The 20,343-nt window shown below is 40.2% G+C and overlaps 1 protein-coding gene across 2 annotated transcripts in view; it reads left to right on the top strand.

Annotated features, from left to right (window-relative positions):
• Positions 1-20,343, top strand: part of LOC120800840 (hedgehog interacting protein) — a 34,758-nt gene that overhangs the window by 12,584 nt on the left and 1,831 nt on the right. Inside the window, exons 5-13 of one of the 2 annotated variants that reach the window (XM_040147239.1) lie at positions 556-757; positions 7,084-7,235; positions 8,782-8,955; positions 9,078-9,221; positions 9,536-9,654; positions 10,912-11,035; positions 11,750-11,895; positions 13,348-13,429; positions 20,070-20,218. In XM_040147239.1, coding sequence (XP_040003173.1) covers positions 556-757; positions 7,084-7,235; positions 8,782-8,955; positions 9,078-9,221; positions 9,536-9,654; positions 10,912-11,035; positions 11,750-11,895; positions 13,348-13,429; positions 20,070-20,218 — 1,292 coding nt within the window. Of the gene's footprint in view, positions 1-555; positions 758-7,083; positions 7,236-8,781; positions 8,956-9,077; positions 9,222-9,535; positions 9,655-10,911; positions 11,036-11,749; positions 11,896-13,347; positions 13,430-13,581; positions 14,161-20,069; positions 20,219-20,343 lie in introns of those variants that run through there. The other variant, XM_040147240.1, reaches the window with a different exon arrangement.

Genomic DNA, 20,343 nt, shown 5'->3' with positions numbered 1-20,343 from the left:
CCAACTGAAATCATGAAAATAGCTTAGAACAACTGTGTGCAGTGGGCTGTCTGTGGTTCAAGCTGGTGCATAGTAGATTGTGCAAGACATTGTCTATCTTTACACCTAAATTGCAGCATGTTTGGATTGCCATTTACACTCCCGCTCCTGTGTTTTTCCTCCAACCTTAGTGAATGGCAAGACACCAAATTAATAAACCAGCAAAGGTGAGAAGAACCTCACTGGGCCTTAGCAAAATGCCTGGTCTGACTTCCAATTTCAAAACCAAGGCATAAGATTGAATCAGCACACATAATAGAGTTGTTGTTTTTACAGCCCTAGACAGCAAAGTGACAGGTATTTAATTCAGATGATCAGTCAGATGGCTGTCAATGGTAATGATTGTGAATGCCATAAAAATAATTTTAGGTTAAACTGTTGTTATATCTTATTGCTCATTATTTTACACTTCCTTCCAAATTCTACTACTTCATGTTCTCTCAGGCCCTACCTTATAACTGGTTTAATCACCGCCACCATCAATTTCTGATCTTCTGTATCTTCCTTGTTACCCAGGAAACACAAACACAACTGCTACTGTGCCCAGGAGGTGTTAAGTGGTCTGAGGCAGCCGGTGGCTGTGGTGCACTGTGGGGATGGATCTCAGCGGCTCTTTGTCCTGGAGAGGGAGGGAACTGTCAGGATACTCAACCATGACCTTGAGCTAATCAAGGAGCCCTTCCTGGATATCCACAAGCTGGTGCAGAGTGGTCTGAAGGTAGGAATGAGCCTGTCTTCATAGTGTTAACTTTACTGAAGAAATTGGTAGTATGATAATATAGATTAAATTTGAGCACAGTTGTAAACAAGAGAAAGGAAAGCCACTTGGCTGATGGAGTATGAAATATTTCATTTACATTTCTAGAGTAGGGAAGAAATTTGGTAGAGCCTTAACCCTAGTCTTTACAGCGCAACTGTTTGCACCTATGTAAACGTGTGAGGAACATCTCCAGCCAAGACAAATCCCCTGAAAGTGGTGCCTGCTCACTATTAGCATTCAATTATGTAATTACACCAAACAAGCAGCCATTCATCAAATCTGATCGCAGCTAATCATTACGCTATTATCTGCTAATTAACTGTACGTACAGCACACATTGTGCTCACTTCTAATTTTCTGCTAATTCTCACAAGATGGGTTAATGGCTTTCTTAATCTCTCCCATATTGTTCCTTTAAGGTTTCTAATATCATGGTGACTTACTCAATACTTTATATAGTGACTAACTTAATACACCACACAATGATAGTTAAACAAATGCCTCTCAGGTTTAAATTGCAACCTTGTCTAAACTCTTTTTTCACTTCAACAAAAACATTTTAATCAGATATCTGTGATACCTTTTACCCTCTCTTGCTCTCTTGGTGTGAAATAATGGGGTCTTAGTAATATATTCAGTTTAGAGCCAAAAGTCTATGCCTGAATTTCTAACAGGAAGTAGCACCGATGTAGCATTTACCTTGTTGGCTTGACCCCATACATGATAGGATGTCAGGGGGCAAGCAAAACATGTATTTTACTTCTGTTTGGTTTTGCACCCTATCTGAGAAAACTAAACACAGACAAAGCAGTAAAAAGAAATAAAGGTGCACATGAAGTATCTTTTCTCATTTATATCTTTTGAGGCTGATGAGCCAGATTTTTGGAAATTGTTATGAAAGTTGTGTCACAGAGTAGCTGTATTTTCAATAAATTGTGTGTTGTGGTGCTAGTTCTTGAAATTTTATCTTTTTGACACTGGAAATATTGCATGACTTAGACATAAATTATTTATAATATGACACACAGTATACTGTAGCTCTAAGAATTCTCTCTGGATATATCAGTTGCAAAGACATTGTAATCTTTGTTGTAATGTATTATTATATATTTTTTAATCATTACTGCATCTCAGTTTTGAATTTTAAAATTGTTTAGGAATTGTTTAGATCGCACGAGGAGATGGGGTAGCTGGGATGTTTGGGGGGCACACTCCCAGACAGGAAGTTTATCTATCACGCATGCCTCCTGCTGCTCCACTGATAAGACCCTTTGCTTACAAGGAGTCAAACAGAGCACAGCATTTGACTATGCAACTGCCCCTTGCAGGATGCTATCCCTGCTCTGCTCAGCTTTCTTATCATTGTTCAATCCAAGCTGTTTGTGGATAATTCATCATTATGACAATTAGACGTGGCTCAATCCCCCTCACGCCCCAGGAGTCCTATTCTGTGATGCTGGCTGCCAGAACGGGCTCCCAGCCACATGGGGAGGATAGGACCAGGGGAGGGCTAAGGTGTTTACTGGCAGCATCAACAGGATGGAGCTGCCTTTATACAGAGAGAGGAACCCAGGCACCCAGGAGACAGGGCAGATAACAGGTTTATCCTTGGCCCCATGCACATGCTTTGATTGTAATGTTCTGTGTTTCCTCCGGCTCCTCTGTCCCCCTCCTTCCATGGATCGCCCTGGTGCCAATTAAGCTGAACTGCACAGAAACAATGCTGTGCTCTGGTGGTGTGTTGTGGGCTCCTAGCTGCGCTGTGGGTGTTCTTCTCCTGAAATTCAATCTCTATACTCCAGTCCCCCGCCGCACCATCACCAACACACACACACACACGCACACACACAATTCACACACATACTACCCATGTCATCATCATAGTGGTCTCTCCAAAACTGATGTACATTTGCACACCTCTAACATGATGGTGAATTGTGGATAAACCTGATTGGACAGAGTTCTTTGACAGGATATGCTTCAGAATTGCTGTATGTAGCAGATTTGAACTGTACTACAAGCTGGCCAAAATTGGATTTTTGAATCCAAAAAAAGAAGACTATTTGAGATTATAAATATGTAATAAAGATTTAATTACTGATATTTGTATTTTACACATATACAGATAAATAAATCAAACATTTTTGTCAATGATGCATACTGAAAATTTTAGTTATAACTGTCCGTTTTTTTTTTTTCAGTATTTCATACATTTCTACTGCAGCGTTCAGCCATTTACACTCCCACACGAAACACAGCAGAAGAGATTTGGAAGCACTGTAGTCAGTTAGTTTGCTTGTTTATAAAACATGCAATACAAAATAAAAACACAACAATTACATCTTAAAGTCTAAACAATACATACAGTTTTGTCACCACATGAATGACAAGGATTTGAACACAATTAAAAATTACACAACTACAATTACCCTTTCCTTGAACTTGTTTGGAGTTGCTCACAAGACAGTGCTTTTGAAGATGCAACAGTTAAAGCCAAAAGCGATACTCTTTGATATACGTATAAATCTTCCCTATATCCTGCGGTGTATAGTGTTTTTTTAGACTCTGACGCTAAGCTTCAGCCTCAAATTCAGCCAGTAAATTGCACTGTACAGCTTCAAGAAAGACACTTGAGAGTAGCACGTGTGATAGTGACAGTGAGTTTTATAAATGGAGACATCTGTGAGTAGCACCCCAACGCTGACAGTCCACTGACATGTGTTAGCCTGTGTAACAGGGGTGAGGGGGGCCTCCAATAAAATATTTCACTCTTAAAACAAATAAGTCACAGCATGTTATTCTTTCTGTCTGCTGCTCTGCACTGTCAGCGGCCATCAGAGGCTCAGGGCTGCTCCCATACAGACTAAAATAAGTGGCCTTACTCATCTTCACTATTTACTCTGCCTAGAAGCAGGGGTGGGGTCATACTCATGTTGATCTCACTATTATCCTCAGACAGTGGGATGTCTGCTCATGAAAGCCAAAGTGCTTACACAAATGTAGCAGGCAAAAAAAACCTTCTTTCTATGAACTTTATGGCTCAGATGATGGATTATATCTTATTCTTGGTTGGTGGGAGGATTACTCTATCATGAGACTGCCGTGTACTTGCCATAGGATTTATGTATTAACAGGTGGAGGGGTTGCAATGGATATCTGACTGTGTGATTCTTATTGCACAAGACAAAAAGCAGAGAATACTACACAGGAGTTGTCTGTATTGTATGTGTGTGAGGGAGTTGTGAGCATACATGCTTCAGGTGGTCTATGAGTGAAGGGCGTAGACATTGTTTTGCTTCAATCAATTCATGTGGAATGTCTTTTGGTGAAGGAATGCCCATGAGCCAGTGAGGAAGGATCAAAAGGTTCAGGGTAACAATGCATGAGCCAATACATGCGTCACCAGGACTCAAAGACAGCTGCCCCTGCAGAATTGTAAATCGTAGCATTGTGTGTGTCACTGTCTCCGCCACTCAGACAGGGTCAGCATTCCATGCAATGCACCGTGTGATGTGAGATAACAACCGCTCCTCATCGCTGCACCTCACTTTCCCAGCTTTCTGTGGAATAACGCCAACACTTTGACAGTGCCAAAGCCAGAGCCCCAGAGAACAGAATTGGAGGGAAAAGAGGAATGCAGAGGCAGGTGTTTGTGAAAAATGAAGAGATAATACCTCTTGAGAGACTCAATCAGAACCCCTTGCCTGAATGTGGAAGAATGATGGCAGTCATAAAAAAGACAAAGATGTTGTAGCGGAAAATGGAGAGAATGTGTTTTAAGTTGACACAACAGAGTCATTTGTATAGTTTGATAGAGGTTTGGAGATGACAGGCACTGTAACCAGCAACATTAACATCTGTTGTTTAGAAATAATGTCCCCACAACAGTCAGGGAGCTATAAGATGAAGGTACAGTCTATGTAATGAAGCACTGAATCTTGTAGCCTACCCCTAAATCTTCCATCATCTTCATGCATATATTCTGTTGATTTAAAAAAAATCAAATTTAATGACATAAATAATGGAGCATAACACAGCATAAGTGCACACATCATTTTAGCTGATTAAATGTACTGTGACACAAGGCAGAACTAAATTCATAAATCTAAGTGAAAACTTTAAATTAACTTTAACAACGGACAATATGTCAAACCTATACTGTGTACATTCTCTAAATTAGCTTGCTTATACAGCATATTAGTTTTTGAGCTGTGCAAAGAATATCTTACCTACTGCAGCTTTGGCAGCAGTTTTACCATGATCAGATCAGGTTGGCATTTTGTCTTTTTTTAATCAAGGTATTTCCTTGGATTGGCTCTGCAGTGAAAGGCTCTCTGATGCGGTGTTTGTTTCCTATGGCTCTGGTACCAGCTCTCCTGTTCGCCTGCTGCTGAAGGAGCTAGTCATTAGCAAGGGAGCTAATATTTCAGCCCATTTAACCACTGTGTATCTTGGTGGTCCCCCTTTGGCTCCGGATCTAGGCCTCTTTAGAATTGTGGTTTTTGACCCACTCCCTATGGTGAGTTTATTTTGGGGATGTGGGTCATTGCATCTCCAAATCCAACATATGGATCCAGCATTTCAAGGTGAGGTGGAGAATTTCTCTTCCCAAGATGAAACTTTTTTTACATTCTTTGGCAAAGTGCAGTCACCTCAGCGCCAGCTAACATGCAGCTGTATAGTGTGCTGCATCCACTCCCACATAACTCCTTTTTTATTTGACTTCAATGATTTGACATTTAGTAGTACTCAAACATTTTTGCAGAGGAACTCTGTCTTTTGGGGTGGAGATTTATTTGTCAACTTCCACAGCATTTCACTTTATATTCAGATTTATAGAACCCCTGTGGCTTTTCATGTGGGGCTTTGTTGTTGCTCATCTGTACTTCAAGTACATTCCTTTGCAAAGAGTCATCTCTTTTGCATTCGCATGTGGCCTATGTCACTGCTGTGTTCGACTGGGCCGGGCCTAACGCCATCCATACACAACTAGGAGATCCAGTGCACCAATTTATTATGTGTGTTCCTTGGCCGGTTACATAGAATACACCTATGCAGAGCCTGCCACTGTAGTCAAAACCAAGATATATTTTTTCTGAATTCCTTTTGTTTTACTCTTTTGAGAGGGAATACCTGAAGGATGAGACAGCTGTGTTAAGTGTGTTAATTGACATGATGTGTCTTTGTTTTCCATGAGTAAGATAGCTACTTCTGCATGACGCTCACTTTTGCTTTTTTTATTACTAAGTTAGTGAAAGTAAAAAGAATCAAGCTGTTTTGGAGGGATACAATCACACAGGAACCACTTTATAAACATTCTTCACACCTAAGCCTAGCATTCTGCTCATTCTTTTGTCAAGAAGAAATAGTGAGAGAGAGTACAACATAAATAAAGGGCCGACCTGGCTTGCCTTGCCTAGGGAATGAAATGCTATAGCTGATTATTACTGCTAACTATGATGGGAGGACCACCAGGGTAGTGACAACTGATGTAGCTGCCTCCGGGGTGAGACAAAGGTTTACATATTACACAAGCAATTTAGATGTTTTCTAAACATGTTGCCAAGACAGTGGGAGTTGGCAGCCTCTTCCTTGTTTAGGTTTTCTTTTTTCCTCTTTTACTTTGCCCCCCCACCCAAGCCCTGAATTTTGCATGGATTTTGTGTAAACCGGGAAAGAGCGAGGGGATGGGGAGCAAAAAGCATGGACTGAAGCACTCTGCACTTTTGTGCTCTCTATGAACTGTGAGTGAGCTAATAAATTCTTTCAGCCACTCAGCGTAGCATTCACGGATATCCCCCAAAGATTACACACACAAATCACTGCACAATGGAGGCCACCGGGAGGGCCTGGGCGTCACAGGGGCCCCCGACCCTGAGGACAAGCGCACATAACCAGGCTGCAGAGAAGACTGGGCAAAGGCGGGGGGTTGTAGAGGAGGTGCAGCTCTACCCAGAGTCAAATGCTTTATAATAGTTGGTAATGGTATATTCAAGGAGTTTGGTGAAGGTGTGAAGTAAAACAGGCGAAGGGTAGAAAAAGGAAGAATGAGAGAATGGCAGGGGTGTGAAAGGGAATGTGATGGATAAATAAAAAAAGGAGATTAGAGAGGTTGAAGAATTAAAGGGGATGGGGGGGTGATGGGTGTGGAGGGTTTGCATGTAGTGGTCCTGGTGATGATGAAGATGACCGAGGGGGGTGATTCCAACCCCACACAGCCGGGCAGAAGCCGAGGAGGGACATAATTAACTCCTGGATCTTTTGTGTTTCTCATCTGACTGCAGGGTGGAGATGAAAGGGGCCTGCTAAGCCTGGCATTCCACCCCAATTACAAGAAGAATGGCAAGCTCTACGTCTCCTACACCACCAACCAAGAGCGCTGGGCCATTGGACCACACGACCACATTCTCCGTGTGGTTGAATACACCGTTTCAAGGTAATGGGAGAAGTGTGTGCCAAAGCTGCCTTAAATATGGGTTGCTCAATGCCTGAAAGGACACCAAAACCTCAACTGCCTCACAGTCTACAACAGCTGATTTATCTGTTAATCACTGTGGATTATTATAGACTGGACATGCTTTTCTTTTTGCAAAGTGCACTTTGCAAAACTTATTTTAACCCATCTATAATACAAAAACACAGTTCAAAGGCAAAAGGCATTTTACAATTCAATTCAATTCAATTGAATTTCACAGTTATGTATAAGGTGAGTGAAAATTCTCACAATCTGCTTTTGAGTACATGTTTTCATTAATCTACTCATTTCTGAGTAGTGTAACGTGTAAAAAATTAAGAAAGATAAGAAACTTTCTGATCACAGAATCCTGGAGGGATTGATATTATTGACTATTCAATCCAACAACATTGATTAGACACATTTTTGCCAGAAACCATGTTAATCACAGTAAATACGAAAGCTTATAGGGAGTCACAGAGTCATTTTTCTAAAGATGCACTGAAAAAACTTTGGTCTTATGGGGATTTAGAATGTAGGTCAAACACCCCATCAAAATACCTTTCAGTGTTTTGCTGTATATGTGATGACCGTGCATTTGCAACACTCAACTTGATGACAGCAGTACTTTGCCTTTTGCTGTGTAGATACTTAATACTCCTTTCACAATGACCTGTGATTAAGGAAACAATAATTTCTCACGAACATGTTTATGTGTTACATTTTAATTTACATAATCACAGTTGTATGTTTGACTTAATGATCTAATCTTAATTATGGTCTTGGCGCGCAGTCTTTGTGACTGCAGTGTATAGTCCTTAATTTTAGGGTCCAATAGAAAAATGACAGTTAAAATATTTGTTGATAGTTTAAGAGAGTAATTTTTTCTTTGGCAAGCTGCTTTTTAAAAATTGCAGGACTACCCAAAATAAAAGATTAAATATTTGTTGCTGATACTGTGAAGCCAAACCCTTACTTTGCACCAGGAATTGTGCAACATTTTGAAGCCTGTGTTACATCTTCAGGCTTCTACCCACTGTCTTTGCCTTAATGAGGCAATGCATTAGATTTAGACTAAATGTCTCCAGACAACAGAGTTTTTAAACTAATTTAATGGATTTTTTTTTTTTTTGAAATGTCATGTCAGCATTTCTTATGCATGCCATGGTATCATTTTACCCACCAACAGAATTATTCTTTAAAGTCGTTAGAGAAAATCAGAGTGTGGACACATTTATAAAATGGCTTACGTTGCATATTTCATACCATTACATTTCTTCAGTGGCCTTTACCCCAATTGAGATACAGTTTTGCGCCAAATGTGGGGCATCTAAAAACCACCTAGCAAGACCATACAGTGTATGGCTTTGAATAGCTTTGAATATTTATATGAGACTGCATTGAAAGTATAGGTATAGAAATGTTGTGGATACTCCTGATAAATAATAGTCACTTTGATGTAGCAACCCTAATTTTTGCATCGTGATGACAGAAACCAAATGACAAAGATGTTTAATGTTTTCTTCAGGAAAAACCCAAACCAAGTGGACACCAGGACGGTCCGGGTGCTAATGGAAGTAGCAGAGCTGCACAGGAAGCACCTAGGAGGCCAACTGCTTTTCAGCCCTGACGGTCTGTTGCATATCATTTTGGGAGATGGCATGATCACCCTGGATGACATGGAGGAAATGGATGGACTGAGGTGAGATCACGATTCAGAGGATCATGCATAAATGATCGAGTGCTTTTGTATGCCCCAAGAATGAATCTTTTTATAGCTTGTATCATCGTGAAGGTGTTTTTTGTTTGTGTGTTTGAATGCAGTGATTTCACAGGGTCCGTTCTAAGGGTAGATGTGGACACAGACTGTTGTACATCACCCTATTCCATACCACGGAACAACCCATACTTCAACAGCACCAACCAACCTCCTGAAATCTTTGCCCATGGATTACATGACCCAGGCAGGTGAGTGAAACATTTGATGAAAAACTTCAGTATAATTAAACTGAAGGACTTAACAGCTGTTCCTGGCAAAAAAGATCCACCCTTCAAAATTGGGCAACTAAGACTGATTCAAACTTTTACAGGCTTTTGTTCAGTCAAACAATGAGTAGCTTTCATAGCAATTATCCTAGTCCGCTGTTTTATTTCTGCTGTTTCTTGGAAAGAGTTTCGTAAACTCAGGCTATTCTTATGCCAGCTTGCCCCCTTGTAATTGGATGGTGTCAAGATATGACATCTGTTTCTCCTGTTTTCATCCCTGGTATTCTGTACTGTAGGTGTGCAGTGGATCGGCTTCAGACGGACAATGGAAGTCTCCTAATCCTCTGTACAGATGCAAGTGGCAAAAACACATCATCAGGAAGAATACTGGAGATTACTAAGGGGAAAGATTATGGTGGGTTACAATTTCCATGAGATTTTCCAAAAATGTTCAAAATATTTACCTTTTCTAAGTTAGGGAGGAGTTCATTATTTTGCAATGTTAATGTATCTCATGATTTAAAAAAAAAACTGAATGCAACCTTCGCCTGAGTTTTGTTTGATAGCATTACGTCTTGAGAAAGAAATGAAAATCCATTAACCTCTTGGATAACCTTTCACATTTATTCTGCTGGAAATGACATCTGTTTTTACAAATGTCTATCATTTTGTAAGAACACTGAGACAGTGAAGGTTAAATGTAAAAATGATGTGATCGAGAAAGATTTCCCCCTTGTGGAGTGTAGAGTTGCCAAGAGATTGTGTCCACAAGTAAGATTTAAAACTGTCAACAACAGTAACTGTCAAGATGATGGTTTAGCATTGTTGAAAACACAGCTGAGTGGGGCCTAGTTCTTCTCACATTGAGAAAGTAATAACACCAGTGCCTTGACAATGCTTAGCCTACTTCTATTTACAGAAAAACAAATTACTACTATTTGTTCCAAATTACAGTGGGCTAGTTTTTTTTTCCACAATGAGTGTTGCTTTGGCAACCCAAATTAATCCTTCAACCTTGATCTCCAATTCAATGTGTGTTCTTGTCACAGACCACCTCTCACTTGGCTAGATCCCTGATTTAGCCAGTTAGCCAAACTCCAAAACGATTACAGTTGGGAAATGAGCACACCAAGTCATGGATCATAAATTTTTAAAGACAGCAAAACTCCATTCATATTTACCCTTGCCAATACAATTGTAATCATAAAAACATGCAACATCACACTTATGAATAAAGGATTAATACATTTTCTTCCAGTTTTGAAAAAACAAATATTAAAATTATAACTTGACTGCCAGGGAAGAAGTCTTCAATTATGTTGCTGTCCCATTTAAAACAAGATTCACTCTTTCTTCTTTGTTCTTATAGAAGTGAGTGTCTCTAATAGGAACCACACAACCATTATGTCTAATGGACAAACAATACAACACTTACTATAGACATAAATTATAATAAGCACTTTAATATGTCAGTTGATTGCAAACCCTGAAGAATGCAGATTGATGAATATTGTGATTAATACATTGTATCTCAGCAAGATTGAATATATTACTTCTTTGATAAAACTGCCGGTAATGCGTGCAGTCAGCATATGGTAGTAATATGCATGGATGACAAGCAGTGGGATAATGAGAAGTGCCTAAATCAGACTTTTACATCATTGTCCCTCAGAAAATGAGCCTTCTGTCTACGACCTGCAGTCCAGTGGAGGGGCACCACCTGTGGGAGGCTTTATCTACAGGGGATGCCAGTCAAGAAGACTGTATGGCAGTTATGTGTTTGGAGATAAAAATGGGTAAGAAAGGAAAAGGGCTGACTGTTGAAATACTACTGATTAATCGTGTAACTGAACATTAAGTTGCTGTATGTTGTGAAATCTAAATAGACTCCCTGCGTACTCGATGTCAGAAAGCTGGGCCCTCCTTTATTATGATACATTGTACCAGCTTTAACTAGTGACTACTGGTGTTCAAGTTCAGTTGATTCATCAGTTATCAGAAACATCTTCATTCTTTTTGAGATCAACATGACTCTTCCTTCTCTTCTCACACTGAAAAATGTATCCTTTGCATCGGCATGTGCCAAAGTAAACACAAAGTTCCGTGCACGTGGGGGAAAACAAGTTTGTTTTCAGTGTGTGGTCGGTTAATTCTGTGCCTCATTACAAGTTGAGGGCATATTGTTGTGGCTTAGTGAAGGGTTCGGCATGATGTTTGTTTTGAAACCAAAAGCCGAGGTCGAAATAACACCATATGGGACATTAGGTGGAAAAGGAAGATGGGTCATTGACACAATGGGAAGTTGTCCTTGGTTCCAAATCTCAACTCTAACTCGGACAATACAGCTGCAAATTGCAGTGTATATCTCACTTGTATATTTATAAATGTAAGAAATGTGCATGTCATGTAGAGAATATACTATACAGTATCTTCTGACCGTCTACATGAGATATGCTGACAAAGCAGTGGCTGTAGTAATTGACCTGCTCTGCGTGTTTTGTTTGCCTCAGTAACTTGCGGATCCTCCAGAAGTCTACATTGTCAACATCGACAAGTGGGGAACAGTGGCAGGAAAAAGCTCTGTGTCTGGGCTCAGCTGGCTCCTGTGGCTCTATGCTTGTGGGGCACATCTTGGGTTTCGGAGAGGATGAACTGGGTTAGTATGGCAACGATAAGAAACCTACACAGTTACACAGATTTTCTGTTTTCTGTCTCTTCTCGGATTCTCAGTCTTGCTTTCCATCTTTTTTTTTCCTTTGTTTTGTTCTTCCTCTCTCTATCCAGACGAATGACAGCTACGTGTTAACATATTTTCTGAAGTTACTCTGGGGTTTTCACAACATGAACCCTTGAAGGCTTGTTGACTTCAAATGACAGATGTCAAAACTATGGAAAAATCATGGCTTAGAGTCAGTTTGTTGTATATTTATCAATGGTTCATATATTTACATTATGATGTGGAATTTTCCTGTTGGTTATTTATCAAGGTGTTTGTGACATTTTACTTTAATAGAGCATAGAAACACGATTGAAAATCTAAGAAAGTTACAAAACCTAGCCAGCAGGGACTGACATTCAAACTAAAGGGAAACTGAGGTACGTTTGACTTTACCTCTATGGCACATTCCCAACAGGATATTATATAGTATATATTACCTCGCCGATTAATTGTCATTTCCATAAGATAGCAATGATACTCCAAAAACCCACTTATTGTATCGGGCCACCTACAAGGCAGTGTTTTCATATGTAGAGAGATGTGTTACTGTTCACCTGCAGGGCTGTAGCATTAAGATAAGATAGGGTTAGCTGAGGAGAGTGGTTTAATACGATACAGAACATTTTACCAGTTGGAGCCCAACCAGACACTCACAGAATTATTAACTGTTAGCTCTGGTGTTTCTGATTACAATGTACACATGATGTGGATCACTCACACAGCCATCAAAAATGTTTGATCACAGCTCTTGCCAGGTCTTGGAGTTCTTATTTGATGAGGTATTTAAAGATTCCTGCATTTGATCATGTTTTGTAAGTGGTGCAAGAATCATGGAAGGGGGCAAGAGTGTGTCTCAAAGTATGGGCCCCACAGACACATGTTTACAATTTGTCCCCTTATGGAATTTTCTTGCAGGCTTGTTCCTCATTAAATTATCTGCCTGGTTCCCAGTCATGAGTATCCAATTGTCCCATTAAACTCTTTCTTAAAGTCCTTTGGCAAGTGCAGCACTGCAGAAGTGTTAGCTACACTCATTCTCCTTATCTTGTTGTATCCTATGTCCCATCCCTTTGTTTCCTTTGTTCATTCTTATACGTGAATTTTATGGACATTTAAGTGTGTTTGCACTTAAACGGGTGTTTTTGCACCACCACCACTACCACCCCCTGCAAACAGGCAATATCAGATCCTGACAGAAAGCTGTTCTGAGATGTAAAGAGAGATATCACTTCCACTTCGGTATCTTTCTAGCTTTAACTGGTCAAGAACTGCTTTCCTTGCTTCTCCTAACAGCAAGACACTGCTGGAAAGCATTCAGCATATTATAAAGAATGTAATGCAAATCGTGCAGATGGATTTTTTCCAAGTGATTTTTTTTTTCTTTTTCAGGTGAGGTCTACATACTGGCAAGCAGTAAAAGCATGGCACAGTCACACAGTGGGAAACTCTACAAGCTGGTGGATCCCAAAAGGTACAATCAAGAAGTACTATTTTTCTTGGGGGGTGGTTTGAGTGTGTCATATTCTTTCAGCCATTATATGTTTGTAGAGTGTAGTGGTATATAGCTGCATCTTAGGTCCACAGTACTAATACATGTCATCTGATGTGATTCCAACTAACTAGATCACCATCCCTAGTTTCATGCCGGCTTCATTTTATGATGTGACTAAGATGGATAGAAGAATAGAAGATCTGACACTCATGCAGCCATGGATCTAGAGTTAATAACATTTCACAGCAGTGACATATTTTCTGTCTCATTTTCCTCCTTAAGTCCTCACTACTCACACATGTCCCCTCCACACACACTTAACATAAAACTGCGACCAGAACTCAATGCCCTTCAACAAGTCATCAGATCACCACCTGCCTTGGCCGAAAAAAATTCTGAGCAGTTACTGGAGAATAACCATAGCTTTTCAAAATGTTAGTGTAAAGTATTGCTAATAGGAATATTGACTAGCTGGCAATGTTCACTTCAGTAAGTATTGCCTGCTGGTTATTTTCAGAGCATTTGACAGCAGGGTTTATTCTGCTGAGAGTAAGGAAAATACAAAGGCACCTGTTGTCAAGCAAAGAGACCTCCACTTATTCTGTTTAAGCACATGTTGAATCATATGCACATGTTCATACATATAGTGCACATTTTATTTGTCATTATGCGGATCGAGTTCAACAATGCAGTACACAAACATCAAATTTTCTTTGAATGTGTGGGGGAACATGCACATGAGTGCTACTTCATAATTCAAATGTGTGTGTGTGTGTGTGTGTGTGTGTGTGTGTGTGTGTGTGTGTGTGTGTGTGTGTGTGTGTGTGTGTGTGTGTGTGTGTGCGTGCGTGTGTGCGCGTGTGTGTGGGTGTGTCACTGTGTCATAATACTTACCATATGGATCAAAGTATTAGAAATCATTCTGATAGTGATGGATCTATAAACTGTCTGTGCAAAGCCAAGTACATGTGAAAAACATTTGTCACTCAAGACCAGAAAGTACAGTATACAGACAGGGCAGAAATATGGGGGTTCAGTTCTACTCTCCTACATGATGCAGGATAGTAGTATAAGCTTTTTCTGTCTTATATATTACCCTGGCAGTAAGCAATTCACTGCAAACATAAGCAGAATTCCAACCAATCAGTTCTTAGGTTTCAAACTGAACCCCCATATTTCTGCCTAACTTCCTTTCAGAACTTTTGTACGTAGTTGAGAGCGTGAGATTCTGGAGGGTCAGGGCTGCATCCTCAGGACAGTAAGTGGGTCAGTCCAAGTTTGAACTTATTGAATGCACATGAAAAAGTCCCAAACGAATAATATTTCTTTAGGCTAGTTCAGATTTGATTAAGAGAGGCAGATAAAGTAAGAGAAGCAGACTCAGAGAGAGCAAATTTGCATGCCTCAGAATCACAATACAAACATATCCGCAGCTGATTATTCCTGGGTGACGACAGTGCCACCCAGGCATTAGCACAATTAATTACACCACAGATGTTTCAAAGGGGCCCTTTGGCTTGCTCCGTATTTATGTTTTCTGGCATGGCCAATGGACGCATTTCTCCCAAAGAACGATTCTTTCCACCATCAACTGGACTTGTTTAGTCTGTGGAGACCCTGTGGTGTTGGATTCTTGACTCCTAATACATTCTGGCTACGTTATTAGGATCTTGTTACAGGGAGGATGGAGAGGGGGTGATGGGGGAGTAAATGGGGTAGCTAACGTGTCTGACCTCAGCACGTTATCAAGTCTGGTGGTCTTTCCCTTTTTTCTCTTCCATACTACAGGGACATCTGGACCCTAAAGCCCTCTCAGAAAGAGGTTTGTTTTAGAGTGTGGTGGTTTTTGTGGTCCAGTATAGCATCTAGCGCTTTGTTTTGATCAACTGTGTGTTTGGGAACATGGTGGGGAAAAAGAGGAACTGTTAGGGAGAGCGGTAAAGGCTTACATGGAAACATCAGCCATAAAATCCCTCAGCAGTGTTTGTGTAAACATGTCCTGGCCAGATGACTTCATTTCTAGGTATTTGTTTGTCAGTTGGAGTACCCCTCCAATAATAAATAGGCCACCATGTATTTTGAAACATGCTGAATGTGTGTGGTGTGAGGGTGTACGAGAGAGAGAGACAGAAAGCAAGACAGGGCTGGTTTGTGGTATAGCAGCGGGATAGAAATATCTCCACTCATATTATCTCTATATGATGACTTTAAGACGTATTTAAAGGCTCTGAAAAATTAGTAACTGCACCTTTGAGTTTAGATCCTCTTCTATCGATCCCAAAGTGTAGGAGTGGGCAGCCATGCACATTTGTTTTAACTAAGGCAAGACAAGTATATTCAAAGTACTTTATATTAGACATAAAAAGGCTTTAGCACAAGATAAAAAATTGTATTTTAAGAGTAAAAAATTTAGTTAATGTAATGTCTGATTGAGACAAAATGTAATATTGAAGGTTTTATATCTTTGTTTTATTTTGCTTCTCAACAATCTTACTTCCCCTATGAGACTTAAACAGTAATTGAACAAAGCAGTGGACCTCAAACTGAGTAAAACATCAGTTTGACTGTGGTTTACTCTGCTCATATATTGTGGGCAGGAATTCATTGGTAAGTTTGGCTGCTTTTTCAGTTCCACTGAGTCTGCACTTAATAACATATTTTTTATACAATGAGAGAATTATAGTTATGCCAGGAACAAATAATGCTAGACGAATAACTTTCTTTTTGAATAAAGAAACATAATAACAAACTAAGACATTATGATACAGCACAAGACATGGATTTGTTTCAGTCCCTCTGTCTATATACAATACACCATTGTAACAATATAATAAAGTTACATGTTTATCATATCATAACTCAAAAGGCACATGTTGCCCTCCAACAATGCATGGGCAGAATCTGTGATAGCTTAATTGTAACATAGAGCCAGACCTCCTGCCTATTTCTGGTGTAAAATGCAATTTGTCCTCTATTTGTCACAGCCCCTCTCCACAGAGAAGAAGGGAAAGCTGTATGATGACGGACTTTTCACACAATCAGGTTTTGTCAGCTGCAGGCTGGACTGATTGAATTACAGTGAGCAGAGACCTTAAAAAAGACACTGAACTTCATATAGGGTCCTGGGACCCTCTTTATGAACTGCATTAGCCATGGAAGTCACAAATCACCGGATGTGCAGGGAAAGGAGACTGCGGGTGCTAGTTTGTGGATATATTTATCTGTATGTGTGCCTCTCTGTTACTGTGTGGGTGGTGGGTACACGTGAACATGCACATCTGTGAGCCTGTGTGAGCGTGTCGTACGCTAGCTCCCAGCACGCTGCAAAAAAAAACCTTTTCTTTATTTTCCTATCCCTCCTAAATCTTCCTACATCTCTGCTGTGGTCCTCCCCTTGACAAAGCTGCTTGCCAGTCCCACTGAATAGCCCTGCCTCCTACAATACACAGTAAATTTCTTGCACAATTAAAACAGGGAATGAAGCTACAAAAGAAGCCCCCAAACAATGGAGTCGGATGACAAAACAGCAAAAGAGACCACACTGGGCCGTTTGATTAAGCCATTGTTAGTGCGCACAATGTACACCACTCCACAGCCCTTTTCTCACATATACCTCATGTCAATCAAACAGGCGCTGCGAGCCAACAAGCTAAACACACGCAAAAGCACATACACACACACACACACACACAGACAAACATAATAATCAAACAGATCAGGAAGAAATTTGAGGCAGAGCATCCACACCGCTCTGATGGCACAGACCTGAATGGATGTCACTGTTAAGAAATGTTAATGTTTAACTTAAGTAAAGACAGAAGAGAGGGCACATTTTACCACAAAACAGCGGTCTTAACCCACATCAATCTTCCCATTTCTCTGTCTTATCTTTGCAGTCATTCTTGAACTTGTATACTGACCGCGCTTTCCGCTGTATTTTCATTTTAATTATGACATGATCTGCGATTTTTTTTATCTGATTTTTGTCATCAACATCACCATCTCACTCTCTGTCCAAGTAACTACCTCATGTGTGAGCACTGTCGCCCTTCTCCCACTCCCTCGCTCTCACACATACACCACCCCTCCCAAAGTTGATAAATTCCCACAGTGGCTGTTGACCCAGCTGCCTTTGTCAAGTGGCGCTACCAGCAGGTGCTGTTTTCACAGCCACCCTGGCAGTCGTACAAACTGTTTAGTAGCGCTGCTGACCCCTGCTTGCTATTAACAGTGTTAGCTACAGACCCCCCAATCCTCCAGGGACTCTTACTCTTTCTCTCTCTCCCTCTCTTTCTGTTTGCTTCCCTCCTTCGCTTTTTTTTTTAACTACATGCAGCCTGCAACAACAAAAGCCAGCATGGATGGAGTCTGGAGTTGGGTGCTGATGGGAGCATGGGAATCAACCCCCCCCACCCCCTCCATCCTCCAAATTTAAAGCAACTTTAACACACACACACGCAGTCACAGTATTGACACTGCCATCAGTCAGTGTGTCTGTCAGAGCATTTGCAACACATTTTTCAAACTGGGAAGTAAACAGTCACACAGTTAAATAAATGCAGTTATCAGCGCACAGCATCGTAGTTGTGGTCATTTATCCACCAACTGACAGATTTTTACTGGAAGCTTAAATCTGTATCTTTCCACACAGTCAAATCTGTACAGTAGGTAAAACAAAAATAATATTTACTTTACTAATGAAGGTTACAATAGGTGAGACTCAGCTGATTATTGAGTACATCTAAAACTGAATTCAGCATCAACTCAACTACCCAGATGGATGTAATACAGTTAGTTTAACATTGCTGATTTCAGTTGTAATATTACTCTGGTTGGAGATTGTAACTTCCACCTGGTTTTGGTTTCCACTGCTGATTGACCATTTGTTCTCCAGAGGAGAGCATTGAGGCCTGTTCTCCCATGGACTAAGCCTTATGTGTGTGTGTGTGTGTGTGTGTGTGTGTGTGTGTGTGTGTGTGTGTGTGTGTGTATATATATATATAGATATACACACACACGTGTGTATATCTATATATATATCTACACAAACACACTACTCATGCCTCTCAGCCCTCATACCAGCATCAGTCCCCAGCATTCCAGTTACCATGCCTGTGTGTAAAAGTGTGTAAGTGTGTTTCCTTTAATGTCCAACAGTGTTGTCTCGTTGGCTTTTTATCTCAGTACAACAGAACTGTTTACACATCTATATTTCTCCCTCTCTCCCTTCCACAAATGCACACACAGACAAATGTGTGTGTGGCCAGTGGGCAACAAGCAGTAACACACGCTTCACATTTGAACTTGATTACGCACCCACTGTATTATTTCCAGATTTGTAGAGCGTGATATGAAATAATTCTGTTTCAGCCCATTTGCTGATGTGCGTGTCTCGATGTTTGTCTTAATATGGAACGATTACAATATGTCTCTTTGGTGTTCAGACTTTACACATATGGTGCGGAGATGTGTGTGTTTGTGTGTGTCTGCATTTTCCAAATCATGTTTATATCTGCGGGAGCAGATGCGGGTGTTAACCCTATGCCTTGTTTTGTTCTTCAAGTAGGGAGAATTTAAGGAAAACATGAGTCAAAAATAATAAAAAAAAAAACACACAGAACGAGTATTGTCCCCGCGGTACACTTTAAATCCATTTTAGACAGTAGATTCACAATTGACATGCTATGAATTGACAATATATAAAACAGCTGCCAGTACACTGTTTACAAATTGGAAGAAAAAAAATACTAGTTGTAGAGGTATAAACACATTTCAACTTGCTACAGAGATTTAAAAACCTGCATCTTACTATTCTTTCTAATACAAAATTGCTATCCTGCTTATAGAACTTACAAAAACACATTCATTCTTACAAAATTGTTATCCACAAAAGTCGATGTGAATCCCTGCATATTATCTGAGATTATAATCTAATTAATGGTTTTTAATTAATGGTCTTGTTGTACCATTCAAAATCGCCTTACATTATAGTAAACAAATGGCTACAACTATCTATATACACCTAACAAAGCATTCAACATAGTATAAACGGAAGATATTTCCTACAGCATATCAACAAATCATTGTGTTGTATAACTATGTACTTTAGCCATGAAGAGTGTTTTGTTTTTGCAGTTACTGCTGTTTGTTTGTCTGCAGGATATTTTTAAAATGTTATGAATGGATTTTGCACGAAACTTTGCGGAAACTGTGGTGATCTGGCAAATAAGAACTGATGGTGGGTGTGACTTTTTACTGAAAGGTTCAAACTTGTAAACAAACTCAGGAAACGTAGTGCGTAGTTGGGAAATACTTATCTTAGGGACATGTTATTATATCTCCACTGACCGCCAATATTTAAAATCACGGTAATGAAACTGTCAAATAACGTCCTAAAACCGATATTTTCAAATTATAAATCGCTTCAATTGTGAGATCACTCACTGTCTCGATTATGTAGTACCATTACTTTATCGGGGTGTGACTTTATTTAAAGAAAGTACGGCAATAATATTAAATTAATGCATGGCCCCCATTTGTGTAGGTTGTTACCATGCCCTGTGATGCTTGTATCCATCACATACTGACTTTCCCTCCTTCTTTTTAACAAATGTTGCAGGCCTCATGCCCCTAAGGAGTGCCAGCGTCAGGTGGAGCCCCCTGAGCTGCTGATGACAGCTTGTTCCAGACACTGTAAGAACGGACACTGCACTCCTACCGGCAAATGCTGCTGCAGCCCCGGCTGGGAAGGACCCTTCTGCCGAGTTGGTGAGTACCTTTTAGTAGATGTTGATCTGCTGTTTTCAGAGTAGTATCATCTGGACAAACATCCATGTGTTGTTCCTTTCCTGATGTGTAAGTGAGGTTTATTAATGCACAACATGCACAGTAGG

Source organism: Xiphias gladius, chromosome 15, assembly GCF_016859285.1.
Source record: "Xiphias gladius isolate SHS-SW01 ecotype Sanya breed wild chromosome 15, ASM1685928v1, whole genome shotgun sequence".
Classification (NCBI taxonomy): Eukaryota; Metazoa; Chordata; class Actinopteri; order Istiophoriformes; family Xiphiidae; genus Xiphias; species Xiphias gladius.
This window is presented reverse-complemented; position numbering and strand designations above follow the sequence as displayed.